Below are 27,911 nucleotides of genomic sequence, written 5' to 3' on the forward strand. Positions count from 1 at the left end.
AGCACACTTTTTTTCCTTGGCACAGTCTGCAAAAGAGCTCACAGCTCAGCAGCAATAAAGCTGGCTAGAAGAAGAAGAAGAATAAGAACGCAAAGAAAACATAAAAGAAAATTTAGCACAAAACAATTCCAAAGGCTTAGATTCAAAAGTGTTGAAAAAACAAGATCGTACAAAATAGTAATGTTTACAAATCTGTTATCTAAATACGTGTTCTTCATTTATTACAAATAAAAAACAAAAAAAAGTTGGTACACAAAAAGAGTCTCTTTCAGAGAAGCTAACTCTGTACCATTTGCTCTGAAAGCCAACGCGCTACCAATGGACCACATTGTAAACATGAACTAATGTATGTACTAATGGGTGTCTTTGGCGTTGATGGAGTTGTGTAGTTCATGTGCTGGAAGCTGCATACAAATGTCTATGGCTTTTCCTGTAGCAAGGTTCATTAAAGTTCTGGAATATCGACCTTCAGGAAGGGCCTGATGCTTTTGTTAGCTCTTCGAAACGCATCAGATAAGAAACAATAATTGTCTTTTGATTCCTGGAAGCTGGTCTTTTATTGACGTTTGTTAATATTTGTCAAAGCCTGCAGTTTTTTGTTCTGCTTCCTCCGTTTCTTTCTGTTATTATAAGAAGTTCTTCCTCTGTTATAAGACAAACAAATCGGGTCTTGTTTTCAAGAAATTCAGATTGAAGCCTCATCATTAAATGAAATTGAAGGAAAAATTTAAAAACAAAACACAAACGTAAATTTTGTTTTCTTTTAATAAACTAAACAGTACAATGATCTTATAACAGTAATCGTTGAGACTGTTCAATAGGAAGTAATCGTTCTCAAAATGATCAACTTGTCTTTAATCTCTGCGAGTCTATAAAGGTTTTGAAAAACAAATTACATAAGAAAATAATATTGTCTTTTTACGACAAACAAATACACTGGTAACAAAGGTTTCATTAGAAGAGTGTTTTGATGTAGGCTATGTGTGCGTGTTTCTGATGTAACCAGAAGTAAAACCATGGCTCAAGGCCGGCTTTACGCATAGGCAAAGTAGGCCGCTGTCAAGGGACTCCTATTAGTTATGGCCTAATAAAGTATAGGCTACATTATTATTATTTTAGAGAAGAAATAGCGAAACTTGAACTCAATGTTATTGTTTGAGTTAACTATGTTGTTCATAAATAACTTAATTTTAGTTTTAATGTTTTTTTCGCTATTTTTTTTTTTATTTTTCTGTTTTATTTTGGGTCACCAAACTCATTTCGCCTAGGTTCTCCGATTATCTAAGGCTGGCCCTGTATGGCTAATAATTTGTTTCTCTTAATAGCTCAATAGATTCTAATGTAATAATGAGTAAGTTCCTCGCAGCTAAGGTTTAAAATAGAGGATTGGTATTTGAATTAGGTGGCCAAGTCAAAGAGACCAGGGACTAGTGACAGAAAAACATTTTTGATAAATCATAGAGACTAGGGTCTAGTGACAGAGAGATGCCTTTGATAAGTCAGAGAGACCAGGGACTAGTGACAGAGAGATGCGTTTGATAAGTCAAAGAGACCAGGGACTAGTGACAGAGAGACATGTTTGATAAGTCAGAGAGACTAGTGTCTAGTGACAGAGAGACATGTTTGATAAATCAGAGAGACTAGGAACTAGTGACAGAGAGATGCGTTTGATAAATCAGAGAGACTAGGGACTAGTGACAGAAAGACATGTTTGATAAGTCAGAGAGACTAGGGTCTAGTGATAGAGAGATATGTTTGATAAGTCAAAGAGACCAGGGACTAGTGACAGAAAGACATGTTTGATAAGCCAAAGAGACCAGGGACTAGTGACAGAAAGACATGTTTGATAAGTCAGAGAGACTAGGGTCTAGTGATAGAGAGATATGTTTGATAAGTCAAAGAGACCAGGGACTAGTGACAGAAAGACATGTTTGATAAGTCAAAGAGACCAGGGACTAGTGACAGAAAGACATGTTTGATAAGTCAAAGAGACCAGGGACTAGTGACAGAGAGATGCGTTTGATAAATCAGAGATACCAGGGACTAGTGACAGAGAGACATGTTTGATAAGTCAGAGAGACCAGGGGCTAGTGACAGAGAGACATGTTTGATAAGTCAAAGAGACCAGGGGCTAGTGACAGAAAGACATGTTTGATAAGTGAAAGAGACCAGGGGCTAGTGACAGAGAGACATGTTTGATAAGTCAAAGAGACCAGGGACTAGTGACAGAGAGACATGTTTGATAAGTCAGAGAGACTAGGGTCTAGTGACAGAGAGACATGTTTGATAAGTCAGAGAGACTAGGGGCTAGTGACAGAGAGACATGTTTGATAAGTCAGAGAGACCAGGGACTAGTGACAGAGAGACATGTTTGATAAGTCAGAGAGACTAGGGGCTAGTGACAGAGAGACATGTTTGATAAGTCAGAGAGACCAGGGACTAGTGACAGAGAGACATGTTTGATAAATCAGAGAGACTAGGGACTAGTGACAGAGAGATGCGTTTGATAAATCAGAGAGACTAGGGACTAGTGACAGACATGTTTGATAAGTCAGAGAGACTAGGGTCTAGTGACAGAGAGATATGTTTGATAAGTCAAAGAGACCAGGGACTAGTGACAGAAAGACATGTTTGATAAGTCAAAGAGACTAGGGACTAGTGACAGAAAGACATGTTTGATAAGTCAGAGAGACTAGGGACTAGTGACAGAGAGATGCGTTTGATAAATCAGAGAGACCAGGGACTAGTGACAGAGAGACATGTTTGATAAGTCAGAGAGACCAGGGGCTAGTGACAGAGAGACATGTTTGATAAGTCAGAGAGACCAGGGGCTAGTGACAGAAAGACATGTTTGATAAGTCAGAGAGACTAGGGGCTAGTGACAGAGAGATGCGTTTGATAAATCAGAGAGACTAGGGACTAGTGACAGAAAGACATGTTTGATAAGTCAAAGAGACCAGGGGCTAATGACAGAGAGATGCGTTTGATAAATCAGAGAGACCAGGGACTAGTGACAGAGAGACATGTTTGATAAGTCAAAGAGACCAGGGACTAGTGACAGAGAGACATGTTTGATAAGTCAGAGAGACTAGGGGCTAGTGACAGAGAGACATGTTTGATAAGTCAGAGAGACCAGGGACTAGTGACAGAGAGACATGTTTGATAAGTCAGAGAGACTAGGGGCTAGTGACAGAGAGACATGTTTGATAAGTCAGAGAGACCAGGGACTAGTGACAGAGAGACATGTTTGATAAATCAGAGAGACTAGGGACTAGTGACAGAGAGATGCGTTTGATAAATCAGAGAGACTAGGGACTAGTGACAGACATGTTTGATAAGTCAGAGAGACTACTGTCTAGTGACAGAGAGATATGTTTGATAAGTCAAAGAGACCAGGGACTAGTGACAGAAAGACATGTTTGATAAGTCAAAGAGACTAGGGACTAGTGACAGAAAGACATGTTTGATAAGTCAGAGAGACTAGGGACTAGTGACAGAGAGATGCGTTTGATAAATCAGAGAGACCAGGGACTAGTGACAGAGAGACATGTTTGATAAGTCAGAGAGACCAGGGGCTAGTGACAGAGAGATGCGTTTGATAAATCAGAGAGACCAGGGACTAGTGACAGAGAGACATGTTTGATAAGTCAGAAAGACCAGGGGCTAGTGACAGAGAGATGCGTTTGATAAATCAGAGAGACTAGGGACTAGTGACAGAAAGACATGTTTGATAAGTCAAAGAGACCAGGGGCTAGTGACAGAGAGATGCGTTTGATAAATCAGAGAGACCAGGGACTAGTGACAGAGAGACATGTTTGATAAGTCAAAGAGACCAGGGACTAGTGACAGAGAGACATGTTTGATAAGTCAGAGAGACCAGGGTCTAGTGACAGAGAGACATGTTTGATATGTCAAATAGACCAGGGACTAGTGACAGAGAGACATGTTTGATAAGTCAGAGAGACTAGGGGCTAGTGACAGAGAGACATGTTTGATAAGTCAGAGAGACCAGGGACTAGTGACAGAGAGACATGTTTGATAAGTCAGAGAGACTAGGGGCTAGTGACAGAGAGACATGTTTGATAAGTCAGAGAGACCAGGGACTAGTGACAGAGAGACATGTTTGATAAATCAGAGAGACTAGGGATAAGTAAAGTATGAATATGGTTTGATTGTTCAAGATGTCACTATTCCAGTTGTAACTCTACATACATATAAGCACAAGTCAAAAGATGTGTATACTGTTAATAAAAGCTACGTTCATTTTTGTTTTAAAAACGCTTGTTTAAGCTGTAATCGAGACTAGCATTTAGAAATGATTACGCCTACAACGGCTTAGTTGGACAAAATATGATGGAAGCTGCAGCCCCAACGACCATGTATCATGCTTTTTGGAGCAATGCTGCACTGGCAGGTCTTAAGTCTCGACCATTAGAATCGATAATACGTGTTGTGTATGTCATGGACAGCCAAGGGTAATTGTAAACTTCATTTTTCTAAAAGTTATTATTAACAACTTTATGTTAACTTCGAGAAACTAAGAGTGCTGACTTGCTATTCTTGTTAAAAAATCTTTTTCCTTGAGATGGTGAGATCTTTACACGAGGGAGTCTTTAATGTATAAGATGATCAAAATATGAAGACAAAAAAAAAAAGTACAAAGTATAAAGATGTCATCATTTTTTGTGCATTTTTTTAGCACCGTAGAATCAAATTTCAAAATTTTTTCGTTTGTAGAACAAAGTATTTTTTCAAAATTGTTTGGCAACAGTTTCCAGTACAGTGTCCTTTTCCTTGCTTATTGTATTTATTTCAGAATCTTAAAAAAATTTCTTCTTATCATTTTCTGACATTTTTCATTAGGTTGCATGATGATGCCCCCACATTTCTACATATCTTGAAATTTATATTGACTCCCTCCCTCTGTAAGCCTGGTTCTGATTTTTGTACACATTTTTTTCTACCACGTCTCATTCTCAGATCAAATTGAAACGTTGTACAATTATTTATAGTCGATATAACGAGACATTAATCGATTAAAAAAAACAATTAGTTAATAAATTTGTGGTTATTAATTAATTTTTAAATATGAAAATTTTATCTTATCTTATATAATAGAGACGTTACATTTAAAAAAGAAGATAATAACGTCCAACGCGTCATGCATTTAGTCATGCATATTAACTAATGACCTAAATTCTGCTAAGTCACTGGTTTTCCTGGCTAGCTAAGGCAACCCATTCCATGCTCTAATAGCGCTAGTGAAGAAGAAACATTTGTACAAATTTGTTCTAGCATATGGAATGAGAAGAGTGCCTTTATCTTTGTGTCTTTCTGAGTATTTTATTAGATTTTGTATTTGAAGATTATGGTTCAGTGTTTTATGTATAACTGCTATTTTACTTTTGAGTCTTCTATCCCGAAGGCTTTCTAAATTTAGTGATTTTACTAAAGGTGTTACCCTAGTCAAATTTCAATATTCGTTTGTTATGAATCTCACTGCTCTATTTTGTATCTGTTCCAGTTTCTTAATGTTTTCTTGGGTTGAGGGGTCCCAAACAGAGTATGCATATTCTATTATTGGCCTAACCAATAACATTTTAGTTTTATGTTCTTATTTGATTTATAGAAATTTCTTTTAATAAACCCTAAAGCTTTCTTTGATTTTTTTGATAGTTTCATCAATATGGAAGCGTGGTCGAGAGGCGCTTGAACTTGGCTTGGCTTGGCTCGAGGTTCGACACCCGACTCGGGCAGAGTTGTGTTTACCGAGCGCCTAAAGGCAGCACGGAAAACCAACTCCTAGATACCCCCCCCCCCACACCGGTCCACAAATGAAATTGGACCAAAAGCGCTCTGAGTATGCTATAAGCATGAAAGTAGCGCTATATAAAAGCTATAATAATAATATGGCGATTCCATGACATTTTTTTTATTTATTATAACAGTATATTGCTTTTTAATCTGTGTTTACAGTGAATATGATAAGTGGAATTTAATTAATAATTTTTTTTTATGTTACTCTTAATAACTGACATTTTTCTGGGTGGAAAGACATGCTCAAATTTGATTACCATTTCTGTAATTCATCTAATTCTTTTTGTAAAATTTCTGTGCCTTGTGTTGTTCCATATATTATGCAATCGTCTGCGAATAATCTGACTTTTGTTCCTGATCTAATGCAATTTGTTACATCCGTTATGTAAATTAAAAATAGTAGTGGACCTAAGACTGTTCCTTGTGGTACACCTGAGTTTAATGTTATAGGTGTTGATTTAGAGCCATTTATTATTACAGTTTGTTCTCTCCCTATCAGAGAATATTTATACCACTGATGCAGTGGACCTTCAATGACAATATATATATTTTTTTAAAGGTGAAGCCTTTGAAAAAATCTAATTAAAATTGCTTCTATTTGCTCACTATTATCTAAACCTTTTGAAAAATGGAGTTAAACGATGCAGTTTGATATACAAGAGTGATTTTGCGGTTCTTCCTCTTACATAAGCTTTTAAATTATTTGTTTTAAAAAGTCTTACACTATTTCATCACTTCACGAATGTAAACCAGAATTTTAAAAACAACGTAAACTCAGAGCAGACTGCTCTGATTAAGTATAAAAGTAGGAGAAATTTCCCTTACAATGATCACACTACTTACAGGGTAGAAGAATGATTGGGCAGTATCTGAGCCAACACCATTGTCTGCCTTACACGTGAACCTATCCAAATGATTTTTCCAGGTTGGATTCAGGATAATGAGGTCACCATTATTGGCAATCTAAACATTGACAGTAGAACATTTTTATTTTACATATGCTTAAACAATAACAGTGTATCTATATATATAATTCTCTTCTTCGCTTAAGAGTTTGGACGAGAAGAAGAAGTAAAGGAAAGGTCACTCTTATTTCTGCGGATAGAGTTATCTCACGAACCTTTCGTATATTTTGCAATTTCAGGAGATTTTCAGGAGCTCCTGGTAAATTGACAGGAGGCCGCGGGAAATCTGTTATAAGTTATACAATGGTTTAATTTAATAATTTTTACACTTAGAATTAGCGCGGGTCCTATGAAAGTATGTGGCGCACTGCAGTTGCATAAGTGCGGAGCCCACTGCGGTCACCTAAGGCAGGCCCTGCAAAATAGCGGCGTATGCTACGCCGCCGGTCGACTAGTACATTTAAAAACTGTTTTAGGTCACATGAAATTACAAAGTTCACGCTTTCAGGATGGGGATGACTGGTTCGTTTGATATGTTAGTATGTTCATATCTGAAGGTCGTAGCCCATACATTTCCAGGGCGGCAGAAAAATCCAGATCGCATACCACACGACCAGTTAAAATAGATATTATTGTAGGAAGAGCCAAGAAGAGTTAAAAAGAACAAAAATTGGATCACCCTTAGTCGGTGAACGGAACAATGTTATTTCGTTAATCTTCTGATGTTGGTCCATTTGTTGGCAACATGACACTCACGTTAACCGTCGTTTATAGAAGCAGTTGATTCCTTTTCTTCTTCTGCCCTATAGATCGCATGGCCTGAAAGGGAAACTTTACTTACTTATTAATGTTGTGACCATAAAATATTAAAAAAACAACCAAAAGATAAATCTTTGTTGGTCATTCAGGTCATATAAATAGCGTTGCAGATGAAGTGTTGCTAGTGTGTGATCTAGATATCGACAATATCTGTATTTAGATCTAAGAATTTCTCAATTGTATTTAATAACAATATTTCGTGGACTGAACTGAATGATACTTTTAAATGCCCCAAAGACTCAATCAAAAAGATTTTTTTGTTTCCATCTCTTACCCTGTAGCCACCAACGATGGTGATTGATTGATTGTTAGAGCTGTACCATGTAATAGTGGGTGTAGGCTTTCCCTCTGCACGACAATACAGTTGGGCAGTGTCACCATCATAATCCATTTGTGTCTCTGTTGTCATGTAAATTCTGGCGGGTTTTTCTGAAATAATGCGAAACAGAAATTACAGTTATTATTATAGCTTTTATATAGCGCTACTTTCATGCTTATAGCATGCTCAGAGCGCTTTGGTCCAATCTCATTTGTGGACCGGTGTGGGGGGGGGGGGGGGGATGGGGTATCTAGGAGTTGGTTTTCCGTGCTGCCTTTAGGCGCTCAGTAAACGCAACTCTGATCGAGTCGGGTGTCGAACCTCGAGCCCCCTTCTAGGTAGCCAAGACAAACCAAGTTCAAGCGCACTTAGCCTCTCGACCAGTTGTTGTTGAAGTGAGTGCATTTCAAACAATAAAAAAGAATCTTTAAAAATTCTTAAAAAAAAGAAGCCTATATTGAGCGTCTTTGTTTCAGTTTGTTAATGACCAGTCATGTTATTAAATTTGTGATAGAACTAGAATCTAAACTTACAATAAATAAGCATTTATAAAAATTAATAAAGAGGTAACTATTTGAATTCGAACTCATGGCTTAAGCCTTCCCAAGCCAACACGGTAACCACTCTGCTAATGGAGAGCTAATGAAGATTGTATAGTTATCTATTGTTTTTATAGTCTCGTCCCATTTTTCAGGTTTGTGTTCTCAACAACCAAGAAAGGGGACTAATTCAGCTTATACCACTTAGTCAATTATAATTTCTTTCCTTTGTTCTAGATACCTAACAAAAAAAAATTATGACCAATAGTTAATTAATAATAGTTTAATATTTTAAAATTGATTCTTGAGTTGTCAAGTAAAAGAAATAATTTTGCACCATTTCACCTGATCCGTTATTGAGTGTGGGTGAGGGAGAAATAACGTGTACAAACTTTTTACCATAAAGACAGATGGAGTGAGGTGACATAAGCTTTGTAATAAATACGAGTTTTTAAAAAAAGCATTTCTATTTACTATGAGATAGGGGAGTGGGTTAATTTAACATGAAAACAAAAATTATGAGTATTTTATTGAGCCTTACCATCATTGGGTTGGGAACACTCGTGACGCGAACTTCCTGGCAGTGGGTCTACAAAGAGAAGAAGGTAAAAAAAAAATCTTTTGTTTCAAGAGTTTTGAAACATTTTCTAATAGGCCTACAAGTAAAACTAGTTTTATACTGACGCTCTTTAGTATTTTATGTTAAAGAGTTCCCTTAATAAAAAGATTATGAGACTATCCATGCGTTAATCTTTTTGTGAAAGCTTAAAAAAAAAAAGATTTTATCTTTTCTGATTTGATGTATTAGTAGGTGCTGTGATGTGTTATCAATGACTTACAGTTCGTGTTAATTTTTTAAATGTTGTCACTTGGTACTGGTTTCCGTTACTTTGTATATAGTCACGCGAAGTTATAAATTATAAGACAAATTTCCTTATTGATAATAAAGATTATTATTATTATTAAATAAAGATGCCTAGCTTTGAGTCGGGTTTCGCCTGTTTAATTTTGTTAGGTTTTTACAAAAGTTGTTTAATGTATTTTATTTTTACTGCATGCAACAAGCTTAGATAATGTTAATATATCTTATTATTTTATAATTATCTGTATAATTTTTGCTGTCAAATTCATAGGTAGGCTATATTTCCAGATTCGCTTATCTGTTTTGGTGCAAGACTTATGAAAAAAAACTTACCTATAAAAACTCTTTGTGATTGGTTCACTCTGGCCAAAGGAGTCTCACCAACGCAGGTGTATTCAGTCTCCTCGGTAATACAGTCGATATACAGCTTTGACTTAACTATGGCTAGTTGGAGTCTAGACTGATCGTTACCTGCGGCATTCTCAAAGGCGGCATCACCCTGGACGTCGAGGGAAGTACCCTGGAGGGAAAGGTTTGAATAGGAGGAGGTGAATCGAGGGCGGGAAAGTCATCGTGTACATAGTATTCGCGAATATGACGAACTCTTTTTTTTTAGCGAGCCCCGAAAAGGAATAGACACAACTAGTTTTGTGTGGTCTGTCTGTCTGTCCGTCCGTCCTTCCCGCTTAGATATCGTAAACTAGAAAAATATTGAAAATCCCACAAGATATCTTAGATCTTTCAAGCTTTTAAAGTCCTGATACAACAGATACTTTTTTTCTTTTTTGATTTTTTTCTCCCCTTCCCAACAAACATACTCTAAAGTAGAAAGTAAGGCGTATGTATGTATGTATGTATGTATGTATGTATGTATGTATGTATGTATGTATGTATGTATGTATGTATGTATGTATGTATGTATGTATGTATGTATGTACGTATGTATGTATGTATGTATGTATGTATGTATGTTATATGTATGTATGTGCCGAATAGAAATCAAAACCGTTTGACCAATCTTCATAAAACTTGTCAGAAATGTTCCTTGGGTACTAACTTAGACCGTAGTGTATGTATTGTAGCCCAAAACAAACTTAAGAACCTCAAAAAAAAAGTTGCCTAACTCTATTAAACTATTAGTATTTAATAAATCTAGGCCATGTTTATCATGGTTACATGAGAGAAGATCGAAAGGATCTAGATCTAGATCTAATTTTTAAAACTACACTTTGCACAGATAGTTTTTTTTACTTTGACACACAAAAATTACAATATATAGTCTATTGATTTCATTATTTAATAAACTTAAGCTTCAAATTTATCTTTCAAAAGCATTTCTACATAAATTCGTTCCTTATATCTGCTAAGTTAAAAGTCCTGATGTACATTCTTTCATTAGACAAGACTGAACTGTTACACATCTCTTTATTCCTAGGTCTAAAACTCTAATTCAACTCTAAGATGATAGAACTTCTCTTCCCAAAGATAGTTTTATACTTTAACACATAAACATACTAATTTTAGTCCATTCATTTCATATTTTAATCAAATTAACATTCAAATTTGGTTTTCTAAAGGCTGCGAAGCCGTGTTGAGATAGGCCTATATTCATTCATGAATCGCGTACTAAAAATTATTTCGTTAATTGTTTACAAAACACTCTCAGTGACTATATCGACAGTGATACGGTACGCAAATAAAGACCCGCGGGACGCGGGTAAAATATGTCTAGTATATATATAATTAGGGTTGTCTTCGAGTCCGAAGATTAGTGAGGAATGCAGTATTTCCTATGGCTGTGCAGTGTCGCAGCTATCTATGTAACTGTTTAGTAGAATTAGTTCTCTAATTGATAGTGCGGCGTTGATCACTATATTGATGACGTCATTACACTATTAATAGTTTCTGTGTAGACTAGAGGACTGAGCTTTTGTTGCTTGTCACAACTTCTAGTGACGTAAATTTAGTGTGTGTGTGATTTGCGTCATTTATCGTCTAGTACAGTCTCTCCATTGTTTTGTACGTTGGTACAGATAGACGTAATTTGAGAGCTCTGGAATTTCTCCTTGGTTTTTGTTATTGGATAGCCTTAGCATTTGCCTTGGACATTTTCTTGTTGGATTATCTTGACCCCTGTTTAGGGTGAGTTTTATTTTTCATTGTATAGTTTTTCTATTTGAATTCGTTCGTATTTGTAAGTCTATAATTGGACTAGATATAGATGATTAGAAGAATCCTTTCTTTTATCTTCTATAGGGTTTTAGTGTCAAGACTTGTTTATTCAGTCTCAGTTCTATATTGAGAGTACAACTTTAGGTCTACAGTCTACAGGACTGAGGTCTTTCTCTCAGTTGGTCGTCTGGTGTGCACGTGGATTTGTACATGAGTCTGAGGTTCAAGATTCCAGACTGCGGGTTGCAGTGGTCAGACCTGATGGTGTAGTGTCAACTATGAACTTCTACTTTTTGGAATTGTCGTCAGTGGACAGTACCTTATCTAGAGGCTAGATCTACATATATTACCAGTTGTTGTTTTTGAGATTGAAGGACTATGTGATCCATTGAACTACTTATTATAGTTAAGGTAATATACTATGTGTTTCATAATTATATGAATGTTCTGTATCTAAGGAGACTAACTGGATCATTGTAGATTACATATTATTACATATTGATATTTCATACTATTATTATCAGTCATCATGAATCAGTCATTTGTAAATATATCATAAGAATAAATTTTATTGTTATTTACATCATACACTTAGTTTATTAGTTTATCTACAACTATATGTGTATGATGTGCTTGTCAGGCTGAACTTGAGCCAAAATATTATAAGTTCAGAAAATAATAACAATAATACAAATTGAAATAATATTTAATATTAATAAATATTTGCATTGGAAATATATAATAATAATTTGATAAATACAAGAATACAAGAACCTGACAAGTATTTTGGGGGCTCGTCTAAACTGTTAAAGGAGTTATTTGAGGGATTATCTCAGTCATAATTTGTTATATTATTGACAGTTGAATATTTGCTAAATAAATTTCTGTACTTATAAGAGTATATTTTCAGATTCTAGACACTTGGTTGGGTCACATTACTATTCATAACGGTACTATGTGATTGTACCTTATTACTCAGGAAAGGCATCGTATACATTTTTTGTGTGAGACTTTATTGGTGCCAGTGTATCATATTGTTATTGCTAACATTGTATCTTATATATAATATTTTTTTTTAAATTTATACTAATAAGATATAATTTTGTTACATGCCAAACTGATTGGTGGACCTAAATTGGAGCTGTGATCTGTTTGTTGGGATTCTCAAGTTGTCCTGGTGTATCTGGCTGTACCTTGTCATCAATACTCTATCTTCCTGGTGCTGAGGCAGATTCTATCTTCGCAGGAGAAAGCACAGCTAAGTGTATTTTTTTTGGTTGCTAATAGTATATCTTGTGCTCTAATTAGTTTTTCCGATTTGACCTGTTAAACTTATATTGTTTGGAAATTCTAAGGATGGAGACTAGGTTTTCTATAAATTCACAATTTATAGCGGATGGGCAGGCATTGGGTTTTACAGGAGCTGACTTGCAGAACTATGTGAAGGAACAAAGGGCGGAGGAGGAACGCATAAAGAAGGAGGAGCATGAACGATGGAAAGAAAGGGAAGTAGTGGAAGCTAAAAAGAGGCAGGAAGAATTGGAATTGGCTAGACTTCAGGAGAAAATTGTGGAGAAGGAGTTGCAGAAAGAAAGTAAATCTGAAAACAAAGAAGGAGAACCTAAGATCCAGGATAAACATAGACATATAATTGATAAGTTGGACAAGAGTTTTCAGAATATGAAGGAAGATGAGGATTTGATTGGTTTCTTGACTCTATTTGAGGCGGTGGCAACAAGATGTTGTATTGATAAGAAAAGTTGGGCTATGTTGTTATCGTACAAATTGACGTCGAAACTCAAGAATTTTATGCTGCAAGATGATCTGTTTAAGAAGGAAAATTATGATGAAGTAAAGGTTATGCTAATGAGACAGGCTGATATAAATGGAGAAACGTGTAGGAAGAAATTTCACCAAATTAGACCTAAAGAAAATGATTTCAGGGGATATGTAGCCGATTTGAAAAGGGCACTAGACAATTGGATGAAGATGGCGGAGGTAAAGGAGACCATAGAAGGCATGAAAAATATGATTGTGACAGACAGATTATTAGAGAGTGTTTCAGGCGAAGTGTATCGTCAACTTATCTTAAATAAAAGTGATAATGTAGAAGACATGCTACAAGTAATTGAAAGTTTTAAGACTGCAAGTTCAACAAAATCATTATGTAAAGAGGAAAATGTGTATGTAATGGGAGCTGCTGAAGCCACAAGTCAGAATTATGCTAGTGACAGGAAAGTCATAACTTGTTTTAGGTGCGGAAAAGTAGGTCACAGGTCAACGGAATGTTATGTGGGTGGAGCCGGAGTGAAACCAAAGCAGGTGACATATAATAAGGATGGACCAAGACATGTGTCAGGCACAAGGAATGTGTCATATGGAACTTACAGGAGGCAGTTTGATACTAGAGGAAGGAGAATGGATGGAGGGAATTGGAGAGGAGCTTACAATGATGTGAACCATGGTGGAGGAAATAACAGAAGGAATTATTCAGGTTTTGATTATACTAAGGAGAAAAACACAGACAAGTCAAAGAAAGTGCAAAACACAGGTACCCAGAGATGACTAAATTGTTCACGTAAAATTCAAAGTTGTTGTCATTCTAATCTGGCTGATGAAATAGAATATTTTACTCCATGTAGAAAAGAAACTATGTCTATTGTTGATCAGAAATTGAGGAAAAAGTCTGTAGGGAAATTACGTTTTGAAGAAGGATTATTAAATAATAAAATAGTGTCTATATTGCGTGATTCAGGATCTAGTGTTATTGGGGTAAGAAGTTCTTTAATTGAATGCAAAGACAAAATTCCAGGTAGCTACAAATTAAAATTGATTGATGGTACTATTAAGGAATATCCACTGGCATGTGTTGACATCAATTCAGACTATATCACAGGGAAATATATTGTAGCTTGTTTTGAAAATCCAGTAGCTGATTTAATAATAGGGAATGTACAAGATGAACAACATAATGAACATATTGGTGCTGCTGTTACAAGAGCAATGAAACAAAAAGAGAATGAGGCTGATATTATGAAACATTCAGAAGTTATTCAAGATTGTTATAAGTTATTTGGATCATGTGAAGATTTCTTGAGAGAACAAGTGAGTGATCCTACATTACAAGAATTATGGAATCGACAGAAGGAGAAGAGTGTGGATAATAAGACAAATGGAAGTGTTCGATTCAAGGTATTCGATAGATTATTGTATCGTGTATTCAAAGGTCAATTAGGTCAGGAAGAGAAACAACTCGTGGTTCCAGTGTCAAAAAGGGAAGTAATTTTGAAAACAGCACATGAAAGTATATTTGCAGGTCATTTGTCAGTTAGGAAAACAAAGTCAAGAATATACCAATATTTCTTTTGGCAAGGAGTTGATAAAGATGTTAAAGACTTTATTAGGAGTTGTGATATTTGTCAACGGTGTAGAATGCCACGAAGATGTGACAGAGTTGAACTTGGAAATATGAATATAGTAACAACACCATTTTACAAAGTGGCAATAGATATTGTTGGTCCGTTGGAGGTTACCGAGAACAAGAACAGATTTATTTTAACACTTGTTGACATTGCTACGAGATGGCCAGAGGCAATACCTTTAAGAAATATTACTACAGAAACTGTGATTGAGGCATTAAACACAATCTTCAGTAGAATTGGTATACCGCACGAGGTACTAAGTGATAACGGAAGTCAGTTCACTGCGGATTTATACAAGGAAGTGTGTAACTTCTACAATATTAAAATAGTGCACTCAACTATTTTTCACCCTTCGTCGAATGGGATGAATGAACGTTTCAATTCTTCATTGAAAAGTTTTCTAAGGAAAGTTACACAAGAGAGTCCAAAGGATTGGGATAGAAAGGTTAGCGCTGCACTTTTTGCTTATAGAGAGGTCCCAAATGAAACTACAGGAATATCGCCATTTCAAATGGTATATGGAAGACAGATGAGAGGACCATTGGCTATTCTGAAACAAGTATTTGTAAACAAAGAGGAGGAAGATGAATACAGGAATGTTTACTCATACTTAATGGATTTGAAGGAGAGGTTATTTCATGTGACATCAATTGCCAACAGAAATAGTGAGGTTAAAAAGCAAAAGTACAAAATTCAGTATGATAGATACTCTACATTGCGCAAGATTGATGAAGGTGATTGTGTATTGATACTTAAACCTCAAAGAGAAAACAAATTATCTGTATATTGGCAAGGACCATTTAAAGTTATAAGGAAGGTATCAAGATTTAATTTTCTAGTAAAGAAGGGAGATAAGTTGAAACTTTACCATATCAATAGATTGATGAAATATCATAGCAGAAGTAAAGATGATACAAGTGAAACTGTTATTAATATTGAACATGAGAACAGTATTTTGTCTGCTAATATGGTGTCTGTTGTGGATGATGAGGAGGAATTTGATGAAGACTTGACAAATGAAGATATTTTACCAAGCATTCCGACATTAGAAATCAACAATAAGAAGCAGACGAATGAAGACATTTTATCTCAATTAAAGGTCAACCCAGATTTAAACTGTAATCAGAGATGTGAAATAATGAAGGTGCTGGATGAATTCAAAGATATTATATCAGACATACCGGGTAAAGCAGATGTGGAAGAATTTAGGATTAAGTTGCTGGACACTAAGCCTATAGCATTAAAGCCATATACGGTACCAATAAATATGAAGGAGAAATTAAAAGAGGAAATTGATAGTATGTTGAAGTTGGGTATCATAGGACCCACAGATTCATCATATGCCGCTCCTGTTGTGGTTATTAAGAAACGTGATGGTACACTACGTCCATGCATTGACTACCGTAAGTTAAACAGTGTTACACAAATACCAGCTGAATTAATACCAGATCAAGAAGAGCTATTCAATAAACTCTACAGGGCTAAGTATTTTACTTTAGTTGATTTAACTAAAGGGTATTGGCAAATACCTATAAGTGAAGAATGTAAGGAGTACACAGCTTTTAGAGTTCTGGGGGAACACTACATGTTTCATTACTTACCATTTGGTTTAAGTGGTGCCCCTAACCATTTTAATAGAGTTTTAAAGAGTATTTTAAGAGATATTGAGAATGTATTGTTTTATTTTGATGACATCTGTATATTTAGCGAAAGTTGGGAGACTCATGTTAGAGATGTACAGAATGTTTTCGGTGTATTGAAAAGTCATGGATTTACTCTAAAACCATCTAAATTAGAGGTTGGCTTTACTAACATTAAATTTCTGGGACATAAGGTAGGTCGGGGAGAAGTGAAACCAGATAGTAGAAATGTTCAGAAGATCCTGGAGTTTAAACCACCCAGTACTAAGAAGGAAGTAAGGTCATTAATTGGGTTGGTTAACTATTACTCTAAATTTATACCTTGTTATTCAGACTTGGTGTTTCCATTCACAGAGTTATTGAAGAAAGGGAAATCTGTGAGAATTGATTGGAGTAATGAGTGTATTGTGGCACTGAAGAGAATACAAACTTATTTGTGTGATTATCCTATTCTAAGATTGCCTGATCCTTCTCTTCCATTCTTTTTGCAGACAGATGCATCAGATAAAGGCATTTCAGGTATACTTAGTCAGATGAGAGATGGTGTGTTACATCCAGTGAAGTTTGTCAGTCGCAAGTTGTTGCCACGTGAACAGAAATACTCTATCCTTGAGCGGGAAGGACTGGCCATTGTATGGTCGATCAAAAAGCTAGATCGTTATTTGGCAGGAGTGAAGTTTCATCTCCAGACCGATAACAAGGCATTGTCATTCATAACAAATAGTAATTATTGTAACAAAAGAATAACTAGATGGTGTTTAGCACTTCAGGATTATTGTTTTGATTCTGTCCATTTGAAGGGAGAATTAAATGTTTTTGCTGATGTATGCTCAAGACTTGTATAATTTTTTTGATCCATTTGAGCAATCATGTACTTATGTTATATTAATTTTGATATTGATTAAATTTGATAATGTAACTATGTAACATGCAAACAGTTGTAACTTTAACTGTACAATTTTGAGACAAACATTATTTTGTCTATTGAAGTGTATAATGAAGATTTTTTATTGTTGAGGTATTCATTGATGATTATTGGTTGTTGAGGATTTCTCAGTTGTTTTTTCTCAGTGAGATTTTGAGGTCTCTTTCTGTAATTCTTGGAAACGTATTTGCAGTATTGATCTTGGTGAAGTTGATTTTCTGGAGAATTTTCTCGCAGTTTTTATGATAACTGGAATTTTTTTCAAAATTGCCAGTTCGTTGAGGAGGGGGAATGTCGCAGTTATCTATGTAACTGTTTAGTAGAATTAGTTCTCTAATTGATAGTGCGGCGTTGATCACTATATTGATGACGTCATTACACTATTAATAGTTTCTGTGTAGACTAGAGGACTGAGCTTTTGTTGCTTGTCACAACTTCTAGTGACGTAAATTTAGTGTGTGTGTGATTTGCGTCATTTATCGTCTAGTACAGTCTCTCCATTGTTTTGTACGTTGGTACAGATAGACGTAATTTGAGAGCTCTGGAATTTCTCCTTGGTTTTTGTTATTGGATAGCCTTAGCATTTGCCTTGGACATTTTCTTGTTGGATTATCTTGACCCCTGTTTAGGGTGAGTTTTATTTTTCATTGTATAGTTTTTCTATTTGAATTCGTTCGTATTTGTAAGTCTATAATTGGACTAGATATAGATGATTAGAAGAATCCTTTCTTTTATCTTCTATAGGGTTTTAGTGTCAAGACTTGTTTATTCAGTCTCAGTTCTATATTGAGAGTACAACTTTAGGTCTACAGTCTACAGGACTGAGGTCTTTCTCTCAGTTGGTCGTCTGGTGTGCACGTGGATTTGTACATGAGTCTGAGGTTCAAGATTCCAGACTGCGGGTTGCAGTGGTCAGACCTGATGGTGTAGTGTCAACTATGAACTTCTACTTTTTGGAATTGTCGTCAGTGGACAGTACCTTATCTAGAGGCTAGATCTACATATATTACCAGTTGTTGTTTTTGAGATTGAAGGACTATGTGATCCATTGAATTACTTATTATAGTTAAGGTAATATACTATGTGTTTCATAATTATATGAATGTTCTGTATCTAAGGAGACTAACTGGATCATTGTAGATTACATATTATTACATATTGATATTTCATACTATTATTATCAGTCATCATGAATCAGTCATTTGTAAATATATCATAAGAATAAATTTTATTGTTATTTACATCATACACTTAGTTTATTAGTTTATCTACAACTATATGTGTATGATGTGCTTGTCAGGCTGAACTTGAGCCAAAATATTATAAGTTCAGAAAATAATAACAATAATACAAATTGAAATAATATTTAATATTAATAAATATTTGCATTGGAAATATATAATAATAATTTGATAAATACAAGAATACAAGAACCTGACATGCAGCCCCAGCTGTGACTATATTTTTCCACATCCAGAACAAGCATAACCTTTGTCCGCAGGTGGTCGATTTAGATTTTCTTTTCATCGTCTGCGTTTGTCCTCGGCAGTGGATTTTCTTTTGGTTTCAAAAGTGTATCCCTCAGCCTTTGTGAGTGACCCCCAGCTGTCTCGTTCTGAGACCTATTGCAACCAGGTGCTTTCTTCTGTCAGCTAAGCTTAGCTGGTCTTTGAAGAGTTTCCGCGGGGCGCCCTGTTACACGTCGACCATCTTTTAGATCACCCAAAAAAAAAAGACTGCCTTTGGCATACGTTTGTCTCAACTTCCATTGAAAGTGAGGAGTCATTTGATACCACGTTATGGGGCTTTCCGTTTACGATGATATTTGGGGCTGAGCAGGTTTTATTGGGTGACTTTTGGAACATGACTTGTTTTCCAGAGGTTAATAGATAAACCAAAAGTGGCGGCATAACGAAACATGATGTAGATGCCTTCGTGCAATCACTGCCTCATTTGACCCAGGATTACGCCAAAGAATATAGCGAATACAGTAGTAGTACACAGTCCTGCTTCACGCCATTTTCTATTGGGAAGTGATCAGACAGGTCACAATTGGCTTTCGTCCACTAAAGAGTAGGTTAGTAGGTCGAGTAATACTCGAGCAAAGATCTTTCCTGCTACTGACAAAAGTGTAATGCCTCGATAGTTGAAGCAATTGGACTTGTCACCCTTTTTGTATAGAGATATGATTACGGAATTCCCAAGTTCAGGTGGAACCACGCACTTCTCCCAGCATAGAGCGAACAAGTCTGTTAGCCTCTCGGTTAGGGCGACACCACTTATTTTTAAATATTTCAGCCGGAATCCCATCAGAGCCAGGTGCTTTGTGTTTTTTAGTTTATGAATTGCTGTTTCAACTTCTGGAAATGTCGGTGGGTTGTCAAGCTCCTTTCACATTATTTTCTGAGGGACATTTGCCAGCGATTCCTCCGATACGTGCCTTTTATCACCAAAAAAGCATGCTGTAATGACGTTAAAAGAAGATGGCTTGCCTAGGGCAAAGAAGCTAAATGATGATAGGCTGGCTGACGTACGAGAGCGCTTCAGAGTACTACTCGAAGCTGATTGATCTCCGAAAGCCCCAGGACGTCCTGTGAGTAGCTGGAGCTAGCTAAAAACGATATATATATATATGTGTGTGTGTGTGTGTTGTACGCGTGTTTATGCATAGGGTTTACTGGGCGTTAGGGTTAGGGTTTACTGGGTGTTAGGATTTTGAAAAAATCGCCCCCTCCCCACTCCGCTAGTGGTTCGATCCTCGCCTTAAAAAGCTGGTGAATGCGTGACATGGGTAGGTTTGGTCAGTTGCAGATAAACCTGCTTCTTCTCAGCTTTTTGTTTATTCGGTAATCTTTCACGCTGCCCACTCTCCTTGCTTCATATCACGTGACTGCGAGACTAACAGCTTCACGCCAAGAGGAGCGATCGAGAACTAGTGCTTCTCAGCCGTGAATGTAAATATCACACTCCTTGAAGGAGCTCTTAAGGGTGTCTTTGATCCCCTGGGAGCGCTTTGTTTGCACAAAGTTCCCAGTACAGTAGTCGTTTGGGAAGGCGATTGATACTGTTCCTGTTGGACAACTTCTGGATTTCAGTATCTGGTATGTGGTCAGACCAATGCACATTATGAATTTTCTTTAGACAGCGTAGGTGGAAGGAGTTTAGGTTTTTGATGTGGCAGGAATATAAGTTCCAGGACTCTGATGCATGTAACAGTGAAAGGAGCAACGCATTCTACATTCCATTCAACATGCGTCATTATTACATTAGTATTATTATGTATGTTGGTATTTAATGTATTACAGGTGTCATTTTCAATGTGTCATTACAATTTCATTCTACCTTCCATTCTACGTGTCATTGCAAGCCATTTTACGTCTTTCTAACACCAGTATACGTGTTTTATTAATCTGATATTTAATAACATAATGTATGTCATTTTGCAGCAAATTTTTTCTTTTGTCATGCAGTCTCATCAAAATCTGGTAAGAGACTGATATTTTATTTGCTATTGGTCATGTTGTCTCATCAAAATCTGGCAAGGGACATCTGTGTTTTTGCTGTTGGCCATGTTGTCTCATCAAAATCTGGCAAGGGACATCTGTGTTTTTGCTGTTGGCCATGTTGTCTCATCAAAATCTGACAAGGGACATCTGTGTTTTTGCTGTTGGTCATGTTGTCTCATCAAAATCTGACAAGGGACATCTGTGTTTTTGCTGTTGGTCATGTTGTCTCATCAAAATCTGGCAAGGGACATCTGTGTTTTTGCTGTTGGCCATGTTGTCTCATCAAAATCTGACAAGGGACATCTGTGTTTTTGCTGTTGGTCATGTTGTCTCATCAAAATCTGACAAGGGACATCTGTGTTTTTGCTGTTGGCCATGTTGTCTCATCAAAATCTGGCAGGGTAGTGACATTAAGTTAATTACCTGTTGCACTCTTTCTCCATTCTTCAACCAGTGAATTGTTGGGTTTGGTCTCCCAGTCACCTGACAGGACAAGACGATACCATCGTAAAGTGCGATTCTGGTTTCTAAGGGCTGCATTGAAATACTCAATCGCCTCAATGAATCTATGTCTTTCAAAAAAGATTAAAAATTGAAATGAATTTAAAAATATAAGTGTCAAAAATTTAAAAAGTAATCGAATTTTTTTTAGAACACTTTCTCCTAAAGCTGGAGTACAAAACTTACTTGTTGAAGTTAAGTTTCTTTTGTTTAGCGCTAGTCTCTGGAGAAGAAATAAAGAAAGTACTTTCACCTCTTAAGCTGGGCAGATTTATCCAAGTAAGGCACTAAAACAAAAAGTAAACTTCCCCTTTCAGACCTTGTGGTCTATAGGGCAGAGGATGTAAAGGATATCCGTTTCTGTGGCCTACGGTTAACGAAGGTGTCATGTACAACCAACCGTCTTTACTTTTTCCCAACTAATGCCTAAAGATCGCGAAATTAAAAATCCCAGTCTTTACCAGGATTCGAACGCGGGACCCCCGGTTCCGAAGCTATGCGCTTTACCGCTCAACCACCGCACCTCCTCACTAACACTAAGGGTACTTTTATTTAAAACAGGTGACAAATGAGTCTTGTGTAAGAAGATGTTGACTTGCAGGAAAACGGGGAAAAGGTCATACGTCGGAAGTTTTATGGACAAAAATTAGACCACCTTAATTCATCTGTTGCTGTTTTTGTCTAATATACATTTATGGTGTAATTATATTTTCAGATTTTTAAATATTTTTTTTTACAGAATAGACTTCAGGCAAGACCAGATAATATTTTCATTTATTTTTCTATTCTGTACTTTCACTATTAGGACAAAGGGTAGCCTTATGCATATAGAAGTACAAGCTTCTTTCAACTTGTATAACTGGGACTTAACTGACCACTAGTTCCCTACACTATCTTTAAAATGTACTCAGACTATATATATACATTTAATGTACTCACCCTAGAGTGGGCGGATGCCAATTGAGGCACGTAGACAAGGCACACAATGATGGCCACAGACTGAAGTCTGGTCAGCATGGCGAATGTCCTGTTCTGTGTGAGACACTTAATATTATTAGTTTGTATAGAGACGCACCATAGTTGACTTTGAACGCGACTTTTAGTGACGTCACGACTAAGTTGGGTTAGAGATTATTGATGTAAATAAAGTCAGTTGGTGTTTGGACTTCATAGGGACAACGTGATTTATAGACAGAGGCTCGACCGTGGCCTTTTCAATATTAAACATGATTTGTATTTTGAATAACGGTTTGGACTTTGTCTTTTTCTACTTGTTGCATGTGTAGGTCTTGTTCACGTGTTACATGTGTAGGTCTTGTTCACGTGTTGCATGTGTAGGTCTTGTTCACGTGTTACATGTGTAGGTCTTGTTCACGTGTTACATGTGTAGGTCTTGTTCACGTGTTACACGTGTAGGTCTTGTTCACGTGTTACACGTGTAGGTCTTGTTCACGTGTTACATGTGTAGGTCTTGTTCACGTGTTACATATGTAGGTCTTGTTCACGTGTTACATGTGTAGGTCTTGTTCACGTGTTGCATGTGTAGGTCTTGTTCACGTGTTACATGTGTAGGTCTTGTTCACGTGTTAGTTAAGTACATCGAATAAACCCGCACAAGAAACCCAGACATCTCCAAAGTAATCTTTTGAAGTCAGACAGGCATTAATAACAACAAGGGCAATGCCTATTACAATAATTCAAATAATTTTCCGAGTTTCAATTTTTTTTAACTTTAAAGTTTATATTATTTTACTTTGTCTCTTTTAAAAATAAGGTCCGAATTTTGCGAAAATTTGAAGAAAAAAGTATATGTATCTACTAGCAGTAGCGTAGCATCCATGACGCGAAGGGGCTCAATGAACCCGGGCCCACGACCATTAGGGGCCCACCGCCTGTGGTGTAGCGACAATGGCGCGAAGGGTTTCATTGCGCTTGGGTTTATGACTCATGACCAGTTGGAGCCCACATAAGAACTTGGGAATGATATCAAAGTGAAAAAAATAATTGTACTTTTATCCAAAAAAAAAAAAAAAAAACTGATTTAAAAGCTCTTCAAAATGTCCTAAACGTGACACGAAACTTAAAAAATTTAAAGCAACTTCAAAAAAATTAATTCATGTTCTCAGCCAGAGTCTTTGTACGAACTGCTTGGATTGCTGTAGTGCAGGGGTGGTCAACCTTTTTCTATCGAAGGCCGCATTAAAATTTTTTTTAGGAATGGTAGGCCACATATATATATATATATATAATATGTATTTACAACTTAGAAAATATGCTACCTGTTTTGTAATTTACATGTATATTGTATTAAACATTTATATCTTTTTTTACACTACCAATTTAAGGAGTTACAAAAAATTTAACGTTTGTGAAACTAATTTTAAGAATATTTTTTTATTTTGTCATTGCCTTTTTACATCACAACAGTTTGGTTGCACTGTTGTACTTAATGCAAAACATTTAATTTTACACTCGTGCATAATGTTCCGAAACTGTGGTGGAAGTAACTTACTAGTTCTTAGCCTTGTGACTGCTGTCAAATTTCAGCCAGTCAGCATCGACCAGTTCTTATACTTGTTTATTTTCAAACAAAAAGAATACTTGTCTACAGATGTACGTGGACAAAAATAATGTGAAAGTTTAGCATCAATTTTTCAATTGTGGAAATACAGCTTTTGGCAACTATAAAACTTCCGTGGAAGAACTGACAGGAACTTCTCTTTCAGGTCATAATTGGCTTGGATGTATTTCCTCTAGAGCTTGATCAGATTCTGCACTAAATAGTAAAGTGAGGATATTGAAAACTGGTTTCAAGTTCTTGACGTCTTAAATTTTGCTTTTCAAATTCAACAAGTCTTGTACTTTTCAACCGTTTTACTAGAAATAGTTTCACCTTTCAGCAAAGGTAAATGGCAATACATGTTTTCACTTGCCTGGAGAAATGGAAAAGTTTTATTTGAAAAGGTACACGTCATGTGCAATATTGATGATGAAAAGCATGAAGTATGTCTTCCACTCTTCATTAGAAATATTAGTAACAAAGTCACAGTAAATGTCCCTCAAGGAATAAAACAATTTCTTCCTGGAGATTCCATATTCTTCTCAATACCTTGCCCATGTTAAGCCAGCGGACACTGCCGTGGTACCGAACATCGGAATGTTTTATTTCCAAATTAACATGGACTTCTTATAAGTTTGATCAGTGAGATAATTTAGTCAATAACATGTTTGATATTCAATGCAGCTTTGTGCAATTTTTCCCGTGTAGAGTTTATAGTTGGGATTTTGTTCTTTGATTTAAAAATTGCTTTTCGTATTGCAAACAAGTAGCAAGAGTTGACCGCTATTAGATATACCTGCGTTAATGGTAAACATTTCCAGCTCTGTTGCTCCATCTTTTAGTTTTTAATTGAGATTTCTATTCGTCATTCGAAAAAAAAAGTGGCGGCTTAAACTGCCTTCTTATCCCTCTTATTTTCATGACACATTTCTTCCATCACTGATAATAACCCCCCTTAACAGCATTCCTCGCCGCTGAAAAAAAAAAGGCTTCATTTCACGACTTCAAATGTGAACAACTCTGTACCATGTCCTTATGCTGGCTCATTTTCTCATTTTTTTCTTCGAGGCTCAAACTAAGAATGCCGCAATATTTGTTTAAGTTAAGATTTCATAATTCTGTTTAAAGTTACGTTCTTTAAAAAAAAAGCCACAAACATCTTTATACCAATATCTTCTTCTTCTTCTTCTTCTTAAATTGTCAGGTAGAGTTGAGCCTTCGGCTCTTGGAACTCTAGGCCAGCAAAAGTGAACAAGAGCTCCCTCTCTCCGGCCTGTCTGATGGGCGGGTCAGACTGGCGGCATGAGACCGCATACACTAAGACCCCCGCCATTTTCCTTTTCTATACCAGGCTAACTGTGCGGGACACGCCATTTATGTAACGCCCCTTCAGGAACAGCGCCTGGATTGTGACAAGGTTGTGGGAGCTTTTTTTACAACTCCGCACAGTGCAATGAGGATGCTCTCGCACCCCCTTGGGCACCCCACGGAAGTCTTGTTTTGCTACCCTCTTACGATCGTTTCCACCCGGGCGCCACTATGAGGCAGGGTAGTATGCCCGGGTTATACCAATATAAAATATTGACTTATTTTCGTGCTCCATAAAAAGCCAAAAAATCTGTCCAACTTTTCCTGGTAGTTTCTACATTCAGAGTCTACTTTTCGTTTCTTTGACTCTCCCATTTCATTAACGCACAAATATTAAATGTTACGATACCATCAAAAGAAGACGACTCAAAATGACCCAGCTAAGTTTTCCAAACATTGAAATTAACTGTCTAATCATCTCAATGAAACTAGGTTTTTTATTTTTTCTTAGTAAAAAAAATATTGCAAAATCTTTGATTCAATCAAGGTATAGACAGTTCGTTCGGTTCGGTTCGTACCTATCTTTTTAAAGTTTGGGTTCGGTTCGGTCGTAAGTGAGTTTGGAGTTTGGTTCGTTTCCCGTCTCTACTGTATACCAGCGGTTTGGATTGCTAGAGTGTAATGAGCTGCTTTCATCAGCCTTATTGTATTTGTACAAGTCAAATATAGAAACTAAAACAAATAGTTCCTCTTTCAGATCTTGACGTCTATGGGGCAGATGATGAAAAGATTTTCAGTTTCCGTGGCCAGTACAACGACCAAACGCCTTTACTTTTCCCCATTTAATGTCAGATACTTATTAGAGCTGCGAGGACGCAGATTCGCCAAAAAATTCCCAGTCTTCAACAAGCGGTCCGCTCAGGTTGGTAAAGAATTTTCAGAAAGATTATCAGAAACTATAAACTACAAACTATCAACAAGGAGAGACGTGCTCGTGTCGAAAGTATTGCCAATACTGCCATAGTATTAGTTTGCGTAATAATTTATACCACACGATACGGAGATTTATGAATGTTATCTTTATTACATTGTTAATATTCGTATGTATTCAATAAAATGATAGCTACGAAAGAATAAAATTTAATGTGAACCTGGCCTAACTGATGTAATTGAATCTTATTGTTTTAATTGTTTTGTAAAGGGCCAATATCTCATTCAAAGCGGCATTTGCATACCAAATATATTTGTTCTCTTAAAGAAAGAAAATATTTTTGTTTAAAATGCAAACAAAAAATAGTAAAGAACGAGCCTAATTTAGTAATAATTTAAAAAAAAAATATTTACAAAAAATCTAAAACCGTTTCAGAATATGCTGAATAAGTAAAAAAGTAGCCGTTGTATCAGAACCTATAGTGATGTAAAATAGTAACTCTACCCCCTTGCACATTTTTGTGCCTGAAAAATCTTTAATTTTTTTGATGAAAATAATACGCACTGAAAGATTTAACGACCAATCCTTATTGAACGTTTGAGCACTAGTTCGTTGCCACGTCACAATGTCGTGACGTCAGACTTGTCACGTGGCAAGGACGCTTTTGGGCATAAAGAATGATCTCTTTAAATGTCGTAACTCAGACTTAAACTTTGTTAGAGCAGAATGATCTTGTCAGTCTAGTAAGGTAGGCCTACTTTAAAATCATATCGCCACTGTCTTTCAGCACTCTCTCATCAGGAAACAACATCCAGAACAAAGTAGGAGTGGAGCCTTTTGGGTGATTGAAAAGTTCATTAGTGCTTCCTATATCTCTTTAAGTATCTTGATGCTAATATATTGCAAATATGTGATAGATCCTTTACACCATACCAGCAAAGACGAGAGAAGCGACGATTTAAAAAAATCTAAGACTCAAAAAGGCTTTGAGGTGTTGAAACGCTTGGTACTGCTGTAAAGCGTTTAAAATAACACGGCAAGCATCAGTTACGGGTTGTAATAAATACAAATTAATTGTTGTAATTTTTAAGGGTCATTGGATGATGCCGCCGGTTAATAATTGACGTACAGACTGTGAACGTCTGTTAGCATGGTTAAAAGAATGGTATATTTATGTAAAGAAAAAGGTTTACCTTTTTGAAATATTGAAATATGGAAGTAGCCCTTGTACTTACAATCAGTAAGTTTTAAAATATGGTGAAATCGGATTTTGCTGTCTAGTTTTTAGATATAAAAGTGACGGTCAGACCACATACAAGTTATACATGTCATTAAACTTTCAGGGACTGCTTTAAAGTTTATCTTTACCATACGCACACTAGATGAACATACAAAACCTATATATGCATTAATTTCTCTTGAAAATGATTAAATATTAATTATTGTTCAAGAAAAACAAAACGATAACCCAAAACGCCCTCATCCATCAAGATGAGATCAAGTTCAGGAAATCGTAGTTAAAACGGTCAATATAAACTATACATTACCTTGAGCTTGACCTGTTACAACCGTTGGTGAAGAGCAGCCGGGCACAGAAAAACAACAACACAGCTAAAAGTTTGATTACACGAAATTAATTTCGCATCTCTCTGTGACTGAGAGCCGATTTATATAGTCGTGAGAGC

The 27,911-nt window shown here is 36.3% G+C and overlaps 1 protein-coding gene across 4 annotated transcripts; it reads right to left on the minus strand.

Annotated features, from left to right (window-relative positions):
* Positions 1-747: 747 nt before the first annotated feature.
* LOC106053690 (zwei Ig domain protein zig-2-like) lies at positions 748-27,911 on the minus strand. 4 transcript variants are annotated; one of them, XM_056018048.1, is made up of 9 exons: positions 27,774-27,911; positions 22,367-22,459; positions 21,614-21,650; positions 21,350-21,498; positions 9,595-9,781; positions 8,941-8,988; positions 7,816-7,970; positions 6,661-6,780; positions 748-869 (listed from the first exon to the last, which is right to left on the minus strand). In XM_056018048.1, the coding sequence occupies exons 2-9, from the start codon at positions 22,442-22,444 to the stop codon at positions 855-857; spliced, it is 789 nt and encodes a 262-aa protein (XP_055874023.1). In that variant the 5' UTR covers positions 22,445-22,459; positions 27,774-27,911; the 3' UTR covers positions 748-854. The 4 variants fall into 4 exon arrangements, with proteins under 4 accessions (XP_055874023.1, XP_055874025.1, XP_055874026.1 ...); XM_056018050.1 differs by having other exon boundaries at positions 22,367-22,454; positions 27,774-27,879; XM_056018051.1 differs by lacking the exon at positions 27,774-27,911 and adding an exon at positions 27,420-27,710 and having other exon boundaries at positions 22,367-22,454.

This window comes from Biomphalaria glabrata, chromosome 1 (assembly GCF_947242115.1).
Source record: "Biomphalaria glabrata chromosome 1, xgBioGlab47.1, whole genome shotgun sequence".
Lineage (NCBI taxonomy): Eukaryota > Metazoa > Mollusca > Gastropoda > Planorbidae > Biomphalaria > Biomphalaria glabrata.